We start from the raw sequence: 15,982 nt of genomic DNA, 5'->3' as shown, positions 1-15,982 counted from the left end.
AAAACGACAATAGTAAGTCCTTACCTATCAATAATTAAATGTAAATGGATTAAATTCAACAATCAAAAAAGTGGCTAAACAGATAAAAAATAAGATCCAACTATATGCTGCCTACAAAAGCCTCATTTTACGTTTACAGACACATACAGTCTGAAAGTGAAAGGATGGAAAAGGATATTCCATGCAAATGGTAACCAAAGAAGAGCAGGAGTGGCTATCCTTATATCAGACAAAATAAGCTTTAAGTCAAAATCAGTCTCAAGAGACAACGATGTCATTATATAATAATAAAGGGGTCAATATATCAATAGGATATAAAAATCATAAACATATATGCATACAGTACCAAAGCACTCGCATATATAAAGGAAATGTTAACATAACTGAAAGCAGAAACAGACAACAATATAATAATAATGCAAGACTTCAATAACCCATATTCAAATAGGGATAAATCATTCAGACAGAAAAATCAGTAAGGAAACATCAGACTTGACCAACACTATAGACCAAATGGACCTAACAGACAAATATAGGACATTCCATCCAACAGCAGCAAAATACACATTCTTCTCAAGCGCATGAAAAACATTCTCCAGGAAAGATCAAATGTTAGGCCACCAAACAAGTCTTAACAATCTAAGAGGACTGAAATGATACAAAATATCTTCTACAACTACAATGGTATAAACCTAGAATAACATGCAGAAAATTGGAAAATTCACAAATAAGTGGAAATTAAACAACATAGTCCTGAACAACCAAAAAGTCAAAGAAATCAAACAGAAAGAAAAAAACATCTTGAGACAAATAAAACTAGAAACACAAATTATCAAAATTTATGGGATGCAGCAAAAGAAGTTCTAACAAGGAAGTTTATATTCAACATCATATTAAAAGGATTATACCCCACAATCAAGTAGAATTTATGACTAGGATGCAAGGATGGTTCATATATGCAAATAAATAAACATGACACATCACATTAACAGAACCAAGAATAAAAATCATACGATCATTTCAAGAGATGCAGAAGGAGCATATAATAAAATTCAACATCCATTCATGATAAAAACTCTCAACAAACTAGGTACAGAAGGAAAGTACCTCAACATAACAAAAGCTATATATGACAAGCCCACAGCTACCATCAAACTCAACATTAAAAACCTCAAAGCTGTTCATCTAAGATCAGGAACAAGATAAGGATGTGTCCTCTCACCACTTTTATTCAACATAGTACAAGAAGTTCTAGCCAGAGCAATTAGGCAAGAAAGAGAAATAAACAGCATCCAAATTGGAAAGGAAGAAGTAAAATTGTCTGTTTGCAGATGACAGATCTTATACATAGAAAACACTAAAGACTCCACCAAAAAACTATTAGAAGTAATAAACAAATTCAATAAAGTTGCAGGATACAAAACCAAAACCAAAATCAGTTGTTTTTCTATGCATCAACAATGAACTATCCAAAAAAAAATTAAGAAAAGAATCCTATTTACAACTGCATCAAAAAGAATAAAACACTTAGGAATAAATTTAAACAAGCCGATGAAAGATATGTACACTGAAAACTATATAACGTGGCTGAAAGAAACTGAAGGCCCAAATAAATGGAAAGATATTCCATGTTCATGGACTGGAAGAAGCGATATTGTTAAAATGACCATTTTACCCAAGCAATCTACAGTTTAAGGGAAATCTTATCAAAATTCCAACAGCATTTTACACGGAAATAGAAAAAGTAATCCTAAAATTCATATGGAACCACAAAAGGAGTGAATAGTCAAAGAAATCTTGACAAAGAAGAACAAAGGGGGAGGCATCACAGTTTCTGATTTTGAACAATGTTACAAAACTACAGGTAATGAAAATACTAACATATTTGCATGAAAAGGACACAGAGACCAATGAAATGGAATAGAGAATCCAGAAATAAACTCTCAGTCAATTAATCTTCAGCAACAGCGTCAAGAATACAAAATGGGGAAAGGACAGACTCTTCAACAAAGGATGTTAGCAAAACTGAATATCTACATGCAGGAGAATGAAACTAGATTCATATCTTACACCATACACAAAAATCAACTCAAAATAGATTAACAACTTAAACATTAAGACCTAAAACCGTAAAACTCCTAAGAGAAAACAGGAGACGAGTGACGTCTGCATCGTGGCAGTGATTCATTACCTTAGACTCTCCCTCCTAAGATATAACGAAAAGGACACTCATATACCAACAGAGAACTTTCACACAACACAAAAGACGTCTCAGAGACTTAGGCTGCCATATGTCTGCAGGTGAAGGTGCTGAACATCCCACAGGAAGTGGAAGGAGGTAAGTGGATCTCTTCTCCCTCCCGGGATGGCAGCAAACCAGGGCACAGAACCAGGCACAGCTCTGAGAGGAGAGGGGGTAGGGGAGGCCCTCCACAGGAACATCTTTGCTCTCCAAGTTCCCTCATAGACTGTGGGAAAACCCCATAGGGAGGTGGCTAAGCTATTTCCAGGGTGTCTTCATCAAGCCAGCACCCCAGGAGAGCAGATAGTGAGGGCAGAGGGAAAATGCCCCCAGGACAGCACAGGCAAAAGAAAGTGCCCCTCCTCCCATCCAGTGCTCCCAGTTCTGCCAGTCAGCCAGAGCACCTGTGCCTAGGGTAGAAGAGTAGCAGCTACAAGCCAGCAAGCCAGGGTTGCAGCGGGCTCAGAATATATAGGTCTTGACCCCCAGCCAGTGGCAGCAGGTGGACCCTGTGACCAAATAATATCACTATGCAGAGGCACAAATCCACGCCATCAAACAATATGAAAAAATATTTTAATACTCTAGACCAGAAGGAAAACAACAAGCACCCAGAATTCAATCCTGCAGACACAGACATTTATAATCTAAATGACAGAGAATTCAAAATAGCTATCATAAAAAAACTCAAACAAGTTACAAGAAAAAACAGATAGTTCAATCAATATCAGGAACTTCTTCAAAAAAGAGACAGAAACTATAAAGAAAAAACAATCAGAAATGTTAGAGATAAAAAACACAATGATAAGAAAAATCTGTACTTCCTGCACAACAGAGCTGATATTATGGAGGAGAGAATCAGCAGTCTAGAGAACTTTTCTATAGAAGTGCTTCAGATGGAGGAGGAAAGAGAACTACGACTTAAAAGAAATGAAGAAATTCTCCGAGAAATTTCCGACTCCATTAGGAAATGTATCATAAGGACTACAGGTATTCCAGAGGAAGAAGAGAAGGAGAATGGAGCAGAAAGCTTGTCCAAAGAAATAATAGCTGAGAAATTCCCAAACCTGGGTAAGAAGCTAAACATACAGGTGAAAGAAGCTAAAAGATCTCCTAATTAATACAAATGTAAAAAGACATTCTCCAAGCCTTTCAGTAGTAAAGCTGACAGAAGTCAATGACAAAGAAACAATATTAAGGGCAGCAAGGCAGAAGAAAATAACTTACAAAGGAACCCCCATCAAGCTTTCAGCAGATTTCTCAGCAGAAACCTTACAGGCTAGGAAAGAGAGGAATGATATATTCAAAATTCTGAAAGACAAAAATTTTCAGCCAAGAATACTGTATCCAGAGAAATCATCCTTCAAATATGATGGAGAAATAAAAACCTTCCAAAATAAACAAAAACTAAGGGAGTTCATTGCCACAAGACCCCCACTACAAGAAACACTCAAGCAGGCCCTCATATCTGAAAAAAAAAAAAGGGGGTTATAAAGTCTTGAGCAAAGAGATAAATACGTAGACAAAATCAGAAAATTACAGCTCTCTATCAGAACATGTTAGCAAACAGTTATAACACTAAAGATAAAGTGAAGTAAAACATCAAAAATAAATATAATCTCATCATTTTAACCACGAACTTACACTACAAGGTGGAATAAGTTGGAAAAATAATGACTTAAAAGGGGAAGAGGCAAGGGATGGAATCAGCTCAGTCTAAGGAAATAAAAGGCTATCAGAAAATGGACTTATCTCATCTACGGGATTTTTTTATACAAGCCTCATGGTAACCACTAAACAAATCATCAGAACAGAGACACAAACAATAGAGAAAACTAAGACAACCATCAGAGAACTAACAAATTGAATGGGTAGTCTGAAGTACACGGGATGAGAAACAAGGGAAATGCAGAAGAACCAGAAAATGAGTAATAAAATGGCAACATTAAGCCCTCATACATCAATATTCACTGTAAACGTAAATGGATTGAATTCTCCAATCAAAAGAGACAGAGTGGTGGGACAGATTTTTAAAAAACAAGAGCCAACAATATGCTGCCTGCAGGAAACACACCTCAACTCTAAAGACAAACACAGGTTCAGGGTGAAGGGATGGAAGATGATACTGCAAGTTAATGGCAAACAAAAGAAAGCAGGTATTGCCATACTTTGATATCAGACAAAGGAGACTTCAAGACAAAACAGATAATGAGAGACAAAGACAGGCAATAAATAATGATAAAAGGGACACTCCACCAAGAAGACATAACACTTATAAATACATATGCATCCAACACAAGAGCACCAAAGTACATAAAGCAACTACTAACAAACCTAAAAGGTGATACTAACAACACAATAATAGTAGGGGACCTTAACATACCACTTACATCAATGGATAGATCATCCACACAGAAAGTCAACAAGGAAATACTGGATTTAAACAAAAAACTAGACCAGATGGACTTAATATATATAGAACACTCCCTCCAAAAACAACACAATACACATTCTTCTCAAGTGCACATGGAACATTCTCAAGGATAGACCATATGTTTGGAAACAAGGCAAGCCTCAATAAATTTAAGAAGATTGAAATCATATCAAATAGCTTTTCTCACCATAATGCTATGAAACTAGATCAACTACAAAAAAAAGCTGGGAAAGTGACAAACATGTGGGGACTAAATAACATGCTACTGAACAACCAATGGATCACTGAAGAAATTAAACGAGATATCAAAAAATATCTGGAGACAAATGAGAATGAAAATACAACATACCAACTCATATGGGATGCAGCTACAACAGTCATAAGAAGGAAATTCATAGCAATACAGGCGCATGCTAACAAGAAAAATCTCAAATAAGCAATCTTAAACTACACCTAACAGAATTAGCAAAACAAAAATACAGCCCAAAGTCAGCAGAAGGAGAGAATAATAAAAATTAGAGCAGAAATAAATGAAATTGAAATTAAAAAAAAAACAGTAGAAAGGATCAATGAAACAAAGAGCTGGTTCTTTGAGAAGATAAACAAAACTGACAAACTCTTAGCCAGACTAAGAAAAAAAAGAGAAGGCTTAAATAAATAAAATTAGCAATGAACCAGGAGAAATTACAACAGATACCACACAAATACAAAGGATTATAAGAGAATACTATGAAAAATTATATGCCAACAAATTGGACAATCTACAAGAAATAGATAAATTCTTAGATTCATACAGCCTCACAAAACTGAACCAAGAAGAAACAAAGAATCTGAACAGACTAATCACAAGTAAAGAGATTCAAACAGTAATCAAAAACCTCCCAAACAATAAAAGTCCAGGACCAGATGGCTTCTCTGGAGAATTCAAAGAACATTCAAAGAAGATACAATACCCATCCTTCTCAAATATTCCAAAAAGTTAAGAAAGGCAGAACACTTCCTAACACATTCTATGAGGCCAACATAACCTTGATAGCAAAGCCAAATAAGGACAACACAAAGAAGGTAAATTACCAGCCACTATCGCTGATGAATGTAGATACAAAAATCCTCAAGAAAATATTGGCAAAGCGAATACAGCAATAGATTAAAAAGATCATGCATCATGATCAAATGGGATTTATACCAGGGACACAAGGGATGGTTCAACATCCACAAATCAATCAATGCGATGCACGACATTAATAAAATGTGGAATAAAAACCACATGATCATCTCAATAGAGGCAGAGAGCATTTGACAGGATCCAACATCCATTTATGATAAAAACTCTCAGTAAAATGGGTATAGAAGGAAAGTATCTCAACATAGTAAAGGCCATATATGACAAACCTACAGCTAACATCATACTCAATGGGGAAAAACTGAAAGACATTCCTCTGAGAACAAGAACATGACAAGGGTGGCCCACTCTCACCATTCTTATTCAACATAGTACTGGAGATTTTGGCCAGAGCAATTAGGCAAGAAAAAAGAAACAAAAGGATTCCAAATAGGTAATGAAGAAACAAAACTCTCGTTGTTTGCAGACACAAACTGCATCAGAATCCATCAGAAAACTATTAGAAATAATCAACAACTACAGCAAAGTTGCAGGGTACAAAATGCAACTTTGTAAGTTGATTTCTATACTCTAATAACGAACTAACAGAAAGAGAACTCAAAAATATAATCCCATTTATAATTGCAACAAAAATAAAATATTCAGGAATAAATTTAACCAAGGAAGTGAAAGACCTATACAATGAAAACTCTAAGACATTACTGAAAGAAATCGATGATGACATAAAGAAATGGAAAGATATTCCATGCACATGGATTGGAAGAATAAATATAATTAAAATGTCCATACTACCTAAAGCAATCTACAGATTCAAGGCAGTCCCAATCAGAATCCCAATGACATTCTTCACTGAAATAGAACAAAGAACCCTAAAATTCACATGGGGTAAGAAGAGACCCCGAATAGCTAAGGCAATCCAGAGGAAAAGGAACAAAGCTGGAGGCATCACAATTCCTGACTTCAAAATATACTACAAAGCTGAAGTAAGCAAAACAGCATGGTACTGGTACAAAAACACACAGATCAATGGAACAGAACTGAAAGCCCAGAAATAAAACCACACACCTATGGACAGCTAATCTTCAATAAAGGAGCTAAGAACATACAATAAACAAAGGAAAGTCTCTTCAATAAATGGTGTTAGCAAAACTGGACAGCCACATACAAAAGAATGAAAGTAGACCATTATCTTTTGCCACACACAAAAATTAACTCAAAATGGATAAAACACTTGAAAGACAGACCTGAAACCCTAAAACTCCTAGGTATACAAAAAAGTGCTCAATGTCACTAATCAGCAGGGAAATGCAAATCAAAACCACAATGGGATGTCACCTTAGACTTGTTAGAATGACTACTATCAAAAAAACAAGGTAAGTGTTGGCAAGGATGTGAAGAAAGGGAACCCTTGTGCCTTGCCAGTGGGAGCGTAAATTGATATACTAACTATGGAAAACAGCATGGAGATGCCTCAAAAAATTAAAAACAGAACCACCATTTGATACAGCAATCCCACTTCTGGGTATTTTGTCAAAGGAACTGAAATAAGGATCTTGAAGACATACTTCCACTCCCATGTTCACTGCAGGATTATTCATAATAGTCAAGATATGGAAACAGCTTAAAAGTCCATTGTAAGACAAATGGATAAAAAAAATGTGGTGTATACATACAATGGAACATGGAAATACATCACTCCCTTAAGTAAAGACAATTGGTAACTAACACATGGGTATGCTGTCTGACAAGTATATTAATGCATACTCTTCATAAATTTTGGTCCAATTCTTAATCTATTTCTTTCATTTTAGATATGTTATCACAAGCGTAAAAATAGATAAGAAAGAATTTTTGCAGAGTATTTGTCAAAACTATATTCCTTGCTGTCAATTCTTCATCTCAATCATAGAAGCAGATGAGTACGAAACTGTTTAATCTTAACCATTATACACAATTCATTTTTCAATAGGTAATGAAAATTTTCCACTCCTTTATTGTTAGTAATTATCCCTATCACTTATTCCAAATTAAGCCTGTTTATGGCTTATTAAAATTAGAACAGAAATTAAAATTCATGTTGATTTTACCATTATTCAATTATATCTAAAGTATCCTCTTATTAATACCTTTTATCACCACAGCTTCATCAGTATAGAGGTAGTCCAAAATAACTTTCAATATGTCAGAATGTATTGGCATCTCCAGAGCTGCACAACTGGTAGCCTTAATAAAATGAAATAAAGTAAAATAATTTTAAACTATAAAATACTACTACATTATGGTTTAGGTTATTGGTACAAAAAACTCTGAACAGAAATCACATCAAATGCAAAAGAACCTAACATTTACAAAACACAAAGCTAAAATGACATACATTTAATTTTAATACATCTTATAACATGAAAAGGGATCAAGAAAACTTGATGAAAAATGAAACACATTGGTATTCTAAATACATGTCCAAATAATACTGGGGAAATTTTGATTTAAGTAGGATTTTGCAACGATTTTGATTTCTGAATGTTGCTATTTTCCAACAGGCTTAAGCATAAATAAAGTTCAATACAAAAGAAAAACTGAGTTAAAATATCAGGTTCTCATTTTGAATTTCTTTAGTCTATAATTTCCCAAAAACAGAAAGTATGGTTACTAGCCTACACGGTTTCTACTTAAATCTTACCTCAATCCATGAGCTACTCAGCATACTACGAAAGTATTCTGAAAGAAAAAAGTTCAGTTTAGTACAAATAGCGAAACAATACTAAACACAAATAAATCAGGAACTAATGCAAAGTGTACATACCAAGTCTAGCACAAAGAACACATTTATGACAAGGAAATTCCTTTCCATCCACTGATTTCATGGTCACATCACATAGAAAAGAACTGAAAAAAGAAAAAAAAAAGTGTTTAGCAAGTAAGAAAATACATTATAGGATTGCTTAACTTTTGATTTTTCTTAAAGGTAGCAGAGAATAAACAAATTGAAGATATACACACAAATAAAGTACTTCATTTCCTCCCACTCTAAGGAAAATTAAATAAGGGCCTTACAACAAAGATAGTATTTGAAAAGGGAACTGAATACAGATAAATATTCAAAAAAAGTCTTTCTTGGGGCCAGCCTGGTGGCCCAGTGGTTGGGTTCACACACGCCACTTCAGTGGCCTAGGGTTTCGCCGGTTCAGATCCTGGGCACGGACAAGCACCACTCATCAAGCCATGCTGAGGCAGCGTCCCACAGAGCACAACTAGAGGCACTCACAGCTAGAGTGTAGAGGTATGTACTGGGGGACTTTGGGGAGAAGAAGAAAAAAGTAAAAGAGATTGGCAACGGATGTTAGCTCAGGTGCCAATCTTGAAAAGAAAATCTTTCTTCTAATTTTCCTTTTTCATTACAGGCCAGGTGTTAGTAATATAAAGTAAGTGACGTTATATTCGAAGGTCTTTAATTTACTTATTTGCACAATCTGTCCTGTGCTAAGCACAGTCTAGACACCTCCACAGTCTCTTTCTCCAAAACATTTCACCTACAAAGCAAATATCTAAAAGTAAAACTTTTAATAACATATTTAGAATAGCATAATTATTATTGAAAAAATTTATACTAAATAATCATCATGATGAAGAGGTATAATTAGTTTGGCTTCTGGGTTAACATCATTTCCTACTTATAAAAAAATACAAAATTCAGTCAAAGAAAAATAAAAATTAAAAATTCCTTTCTTGATTAGAAAGGAATCAGAAAAAAATGAACTGTTTCAGTGTCTTATTGAGCAATTATTATTTTATCCATTTACCTGAAGAGCTCTCCAACATTTCCAGAAATGAAGACTAGTAAAGGTAAGAGGGTATCTATCTACACATTTTGCTTCAGATGTGAGTAAAAGAGCTCCATTTCCACACAAGGCACATAATCTAAAGATAAAACATTTATCGTCATTTCCTAACTTACCATTTTTTCTGATTTAGCTTTTGTTTATTACCAGTATTCTTGGCAATAACATTAATTTCTTCATTTTCAAATCTGACTCCATCTAACCTATCAAGGAGAGAAAAAAAAATTAACAATTGGTGGATATATTCCCCTACCAAAACCAACAGACAAATAACAACAAAAATCCAACAAATCAGCTTACATCTGAACATAATTATATTATTTATATCATCTAGAAAAGTATCTTGACAAACCCCTCACTCTGTGATAAACACCATACATTCGCCTTCCATTTTACCTAGAATTCAAAATATATTAAAAATCATTACTGACAAAAAGCAAATCAAAGCCATGACATAAAGCCCTTCATTGTTTTTAATTAGAAAACATGACACACCCTCCTCTGCTCCCAACCTACAACTAAAGTTATACCGCCACAAGCAATATAAATACCCTATAAAAAGAGAAAATTCCAAAGAATCTGATTTATAATATGACAAATATTGTTAGGCATTTTTATATATGCTATATGACAAAACTACACCAACAATATGAGATCAATATTACCCCTCTCATTTTATATATTGAAAAACTGAGGTTCAAGAAAACTAAGAAATTTGTACCAGCTAGTCATATTAGAGCAAAGAGGCATAAACAGGTCTTTCTAACTTCAAAGATAGTACTCTTTCTAGCATACCATACTGCCTGCCATTTCAGATCCCTGTTACAGAAATACCATAGAGTTCAAATACACTAACAGCCTTCCCACCCTTTAATGTTTTAATCCTGAGAGTACCACAGAGATAGCTTTAGCAGAAAATGGAGGAAGGATGTATCCATGTACCTCCCTGCCCAAAGAGGGGGAGCGTCAGACAGAGAGGAGGGGAGGGAAGGGGAGGAGCAGCCACGCAAAGGAACAGAAACAAGAAGAATTTTTAAAAGGACAACACTAATAAGGTAGGAGAATAGATATTAAGGAGGTATGATACCCACTGCATACCTACTACTCAAATTACTGAAACCAAATTTCTTTGCAATATTTTGCAACATTTTTACAGGATCATCTTCTCCAACACTTTTTCCTTTTTTGGAAGATTTGGGTTTGCTTTTCTGCTTTTCATTAATTGTATGAGCTTGATTACTTTTGTAAACTTCCAATGCTGACTTCTGATTATCTTCATGGCAATTCATTTTATTCAAATGAGAATTCAGAGTGCCCTGATATTCTTCTGGTGTTTTGTTTAAGTTTATTCTTGGTTTGAAGCCATGAGTTAAAAAGTCACAAGTATCTGTGTATATAAATTGTAAAAGGTATTCAAACAAGTCAGGATGAACCTTCTCTAACACAAAGAGATGGCATCCTGCAGAATCTTCATCTTTCCGGTAAACATCTGTAAAGTCTAAAGTAGTACCATTTGAAAGAAACAATTTCTGAAAAAAGTCAGAACACACTGCCAAAATGTATTTATGTGCAGGGAAGATTCTATTGCCAACTTGAAATGTCACATCATGAATATTGTCCATTTCATCCGTTTCCCTCAACAATTTCCCAAACTCTTCAAAAAAAGATGAGGAGGACACAGTTGGAATTTCATAAAGGCTAGAAATGAAAAAGATCATTTTTACTTTCAAGAAAATGAAAAAAAAAAACAAAAGCATCCCTAGCCAATTCTTCTTTTAAAGTGCAATTTCTTTTTTATTTATTAAACTTAGAACATTTTAAATTTGGCATTTCTTAAAATATAAAAATACTGCACAGTCTTGGATACTGTATTACCCTTTGCATTTTTTGTATTCCTTTTTATATTTGTCTTTTCTCCTAAACTAAAATGACAAGAATTAAGTTTTCCTTTGAAATCAGTGTTTTCTATTTCTCTAAGGAAACACCAGAACATAAATTCAAACGACTGTTTCATAGAAATTTTTTAAATGACTAAACGTATAAGTAAAAACATTCAAAAAAGAGTACAGTACTCAACTTTTTTCTCTTTTATATCCTTTTATTTTACAAGTACAGAAAAACAAACACACAGAAAACTGCACAAATACTTCGAGTCAGATCCCAGAATAGGTCAGAAACTTAAGGAAGTAAAAATAAATACATACAAAGATATACAAACAGTCTGTAACTATGGTTCTTTCACCAACCTACATTTCATCCTACCAGGTAGAGAGACCAACCCTCCTGGTTTGGCTGGGACTGAGGGGTTTCCCAGGAGATGAGACTTTTAGTGCTAAATATGAGACAGACCTGGGCAAACCAGGATGGATGATCACCCTGTTTCTATGACTTCTTTCCTCTTCAATAGAACCCTTGATGTTTATCTTAACCTGTGATCTCTCTACTAATATGACTTAGAAGATTTGCACTGAGATTCACACTATGGTACAGACTATACTACCTCGTTTTTTGTCAATTCTCATCATATTCAAGGGTCAGAAATTTTTGCAAACTACATAACAAACATTTACATTTCTCAGAATCTGAGAACTTAGAGTACATCATAAAGTACTAAAGATATAAATACATTTTGTCTGTGTGCGTAGAGATACAGATATATCTTCAGTATTTTCAATAAATATCAGTTTACAAACTAAAAGGAACAGTCATCATTTAAGTACAACAAATTCCACCTTTGAGTTATCCACGTAACATGATAACATGTCTAAAGTCTCTACAAGACTTGGCAACAGCTCAATTAAATTTGCTCCAGGAGCTTATGAAAACAAAAGAAAACCCAGTGATTGTTCCTTCTAAAAATAAAATTTAATACATACAAATGTACCTTGTTTTAGGATCTGACTGCAGGATTGCAAAGTTACATCCACTTGGATCTGTGCTGACACTAACGGCTCTATGGGCAAAAGTAAGTTTCTCAAGTCGAATTCTTTCATATACACTATTTATATCAGAGACACAAGACACATCTGATGAGGAATTATGAAGGTTTGATAAAATCTCTGCTAAAAAGAAAAAAATAAACTTCCATTATTCAAGGCTTTACTGAAGCTATTAAAATGATTTAGGAGTAAATGGAATAGAAAAACAATTAGGAGAATATGGAAATATCTTTCGTAAGTATTAAGTCCTTTTGAAGAACTACATCCTCTCTCTCTTCAAGACAATATGCACACTAAATATTGGTTGTATTATACAGGAAATTTTGGTGGATAAATTCTCAATCATCCGTCATTTTATCCCTTTCAACAAACACATCGTCTACACTACAACCGAAGTTATGTTTCTGAAAACCAAATCTAGTTTTATACTAGCTTCTAAAATTCCTCAACTTGCATTAAAAATACATAAACTGAGCATCTTCATAATCTGCTTGCTTGTTTATTTACTCCCTGCCCCCCGCCTCCCCCTTTCTTCCATTTACACAGAAAATATCTGAGTGACCACACTGTGCTGTGATAGTGATCACCAGTCTATTCCTAGTGATACCATAGTGAACAAGATAGACATGTCTCTACCATCTTGGAGTACCAAATCTAACAGAGAAGAGATACGTTAAACAAATGATTATATCTTTACAAGTCAGATCAAGGCCACAAAAGAAACGTATAAAATTTGCATGCAAAGAAATAATTCTGGCCACTATACAAAGAATGCTTAAATAAAAATAATGACAAAGAGATCATCTAGGAAACTACTTTAATAGTCCAGAAAAAGAATAAATAACATAGATTGAGGCTGTAGCAATGAAACTGGAGAAAAATGGAAAGATTTCAGAAATACTTGAGACAGATGTGACAAAACTTGGTGGCTGATTGGATGTAGGGGATGAGAAAATGCGGAGTGTCAAAGATAACCATTTATTTCGATGGAAAACACTAAAAGCAGATGTGGGAGCATGACATCATGAATTCAATTTTAGAGCACTAAATATGACTAAGACACAATTCTGAGGACTTACAATATTTACAAGTTGAACCTGCATTCTGGTTACTGTCTCAAATTTACTCTATTTCAGTCTTAGGGAGCTTTGCTAATCCTCCTCTGACAGTTATTCCAACTGCTGTGCTCTCAAAAAACTTACTACGTGCTTACTAGTATTTGTCTTGATGAACTACAAATATTTAAATACATGTCTATTTCCCCTACAGACTTCTGAGTGTCTGAGAACAGAGGCCCATCTTATAAATTTTTTGTATTATAACCTAACCCTACATCTGGCACACAGTAAATATACCTTCAATGTTTACAGACTTGAATAATCTATAAAGACATGAAAGAAATACAACAAATCAATTATCTAAAAATCATTCCTTTGTGGGCTTCATGATTTTGAAGAATATGTTTATAATTTTTTGAGTAATTATAAATGTTTTTTATATATTTTTAGCATAAAATAACTGATTTAATTCATTCAACCAATGACTTCATGAAGGACTACTATGAGCCAGGAAACATGCTGAATGCTAAGGATATAGTGAACAGTCATGGGCCTCGCCATCTTATAGTCTAATAGGAAACAAGCAATAAAAAAATCACAAAGATAAGTAAAAATAAGTTACATGATGAAATACAAAGGGAATATTAGAAGTGAAACAGGGTAACTCAGTTTAGAATGAGGGATCAGTGAAAACACCTCTGATGAAGTATAAATTAAGCTGAGATGTGAAAAGTTAGGAAAGGCCCTGGGACTAATCACAGCTAGACAAGGTCGAAAAACCTGAAGGTCAACGTGACTGGAGAGTGGTAAGTGAAAGGAAGAGAACTCAGGATGAATTCCAAGACATAGACAGGGCTCAGAGCAAGGCCTCACAGGCTTTGTTTAGGAAGGGAGGAAATCATTAAAGAGTTTTTAAACACGAAATATTAGAATGAGGTCTTAAAAGCTCACTCTGGTAATCAGTGGTGAATAGATAAAAAGAAACAACAGTGGAAATAAGAAAACCTTTTTTATTGCAGTCTATGTGATTTGAGCTAAAGTGGGAGCAATGAGATGTAGAGGTAAATGAATTCTAGTTTTTCTGGAAAAAAATAAACAGATTACTAATTATGAATGAAAGAAAAAAGTCACTAACCCAAGTCAAAAAACAAGGTAAGTAATACACAAGTTTATAAATTTATAATCAGATAATTAAGAATGAAGTAAATAATAAATAACTTCTATTTTTACTGGTGGCATCTTAATGAAAGCTATCCTTTATATTCATCAAGGAATGAAATCTTCTCCAATTACCAGCAAGTGTTTAATAAAACTACTTGTATTTTTTAATATTCTCAATGAACACAACTTTATTCTTCCTGTGATTTTTTTCTTTAAGTCATGAGACGTACCTTTTAAAACTTTAATTTTATAAACATAAGTATGTAAAAAATAAAACAAAAATATAGCATAAGCCACTCAATTACCCATTTGAAGGACAAAAAGAAAATGGGAGCTTGGAAGATGGTTCAAAACCATCTGGGAGGATTTTTTTTTTTTAAACTTTACTATTCCATAGAATCAAGGCTAGCAATTAACAGAGAGCCATCTTTACTGATGGAAAGATACCATGACCTCAGGGTATATTAAGACAGACAAAAGGTTGAAAACTTCAGATTTAAGCAGGTTGAACTCCCTGTTTACCTGCACATACACAAACCAAAATCAAAAGAAGAGATGTAAACTAAACATGTCAATTAAACCTAATAATAAACACTTGTGAAATTAAAGGTTAACCGAAAAGTACTTTGATAAGCCATTTACATATATGAACTGACCTTTCTTTTCAGAACTCTTTCTTTTCTCTTCAAACCATTTCCCTCTAAATCCTTCTCCATCTTGTGAGACAAATAAAATTTCATTTCTGTTTAAAGCAATGTCAGAAATAAAGACTTGGCGTGGATAGGCCCATCGACACTGCTTCAGAGAACTGCTTACTGATCTCCAGCAAAATACCTAAAATAAAATCAAATTACATTGGAATATAAAGCTTATGGCATCTGAGCAACCAAAAACTGAAATCGAGATAATGTCTCTAAAATAAAAGCTCTGATTATGCTTCAATGTTTATTCTTCCACAGAAAAAGACATCATAAAAGTCAATTTGGTTTTAAATAACTATCTTTCAGAAAAAGTACATCAAGCAAACATGAAGCATTAAAAATGCTCCAAAGACACTCCTCTTAAGAAAAAGTTATTTTCAATACTACTTGTTTTGGGCAAATAGATTTGCTACAACACTACAAAAAAACAAAAATGTGAAAGCTAAAACTTAGACGTTAGATTTGTTGTAGTACCACTTACTTAC

The 15,982-nt window shown here is 34.0% G+C and overlaps 1 protein-coding gene across 3 annotated transcripts in view; it reads right to left on the bottom strand.

The window, feature by feature from the left end:
• IBTK (inhibitor of Bruton tyrosine kinase) overlaps positions 1-15,982 on the bottom strand; it is a 98,632-nt gene that overhangs the window by 47,377 nt on the left and 35,273 nt on the right. For 2 of the 3 annotated variants that reach the window (XM_046675863.1, XM_046675861.1), the window contains 7 exons: positions 15,453-15,630; positions 12,523-12,700; positions 10,737-11,336; positions 9,755-9,841; positions 8,603-8,685; positions 8,480-8,517; positions 7,926-8,022 (listed from right to left, as the gene is read on the bottom strand). In XM_046675863.1, coding sequence (XP_046531819.1) covers positions 7,926-8,022; positions 8,480-8,517; positions 8,603-8,685; positions 9,755-9,841; positions 10,737-11,336; positions 12,523-12,700; positions 15,453-15,630 — 1,261 coding nt within the window. The remainder of the gene's footprint in view (positions 1-7,925; positions 8,023-8,479; positions 8,518-8,602; positions 8,686-9,754; positions 9,842-10,736; positions 11,337-12,522; positions 12,701-15,452; positions 15,631-15,982) is intronic. The other variant, XM_046675862.1, reaches the window with a different exon arrangement.

The sequence above is a fragment of the Equus quagga genome, chromosome 11, assembly GCF_021613505.1.
Source record: "Equus quagga isolate Etosha38 chromosome 11, UCLA_HA_Equagga_1.0, whole genome shotgun sequence".
NCBI lineage: Eukaryota > Metazoa > Chordata > Mammalia > Perissodactyla > Equidae > Equus > Equus quagga.
Note: the sequence above shows the minus strand (reverse complement) of the source record. Positions and strands in the feature narration are given on the sequence as shown.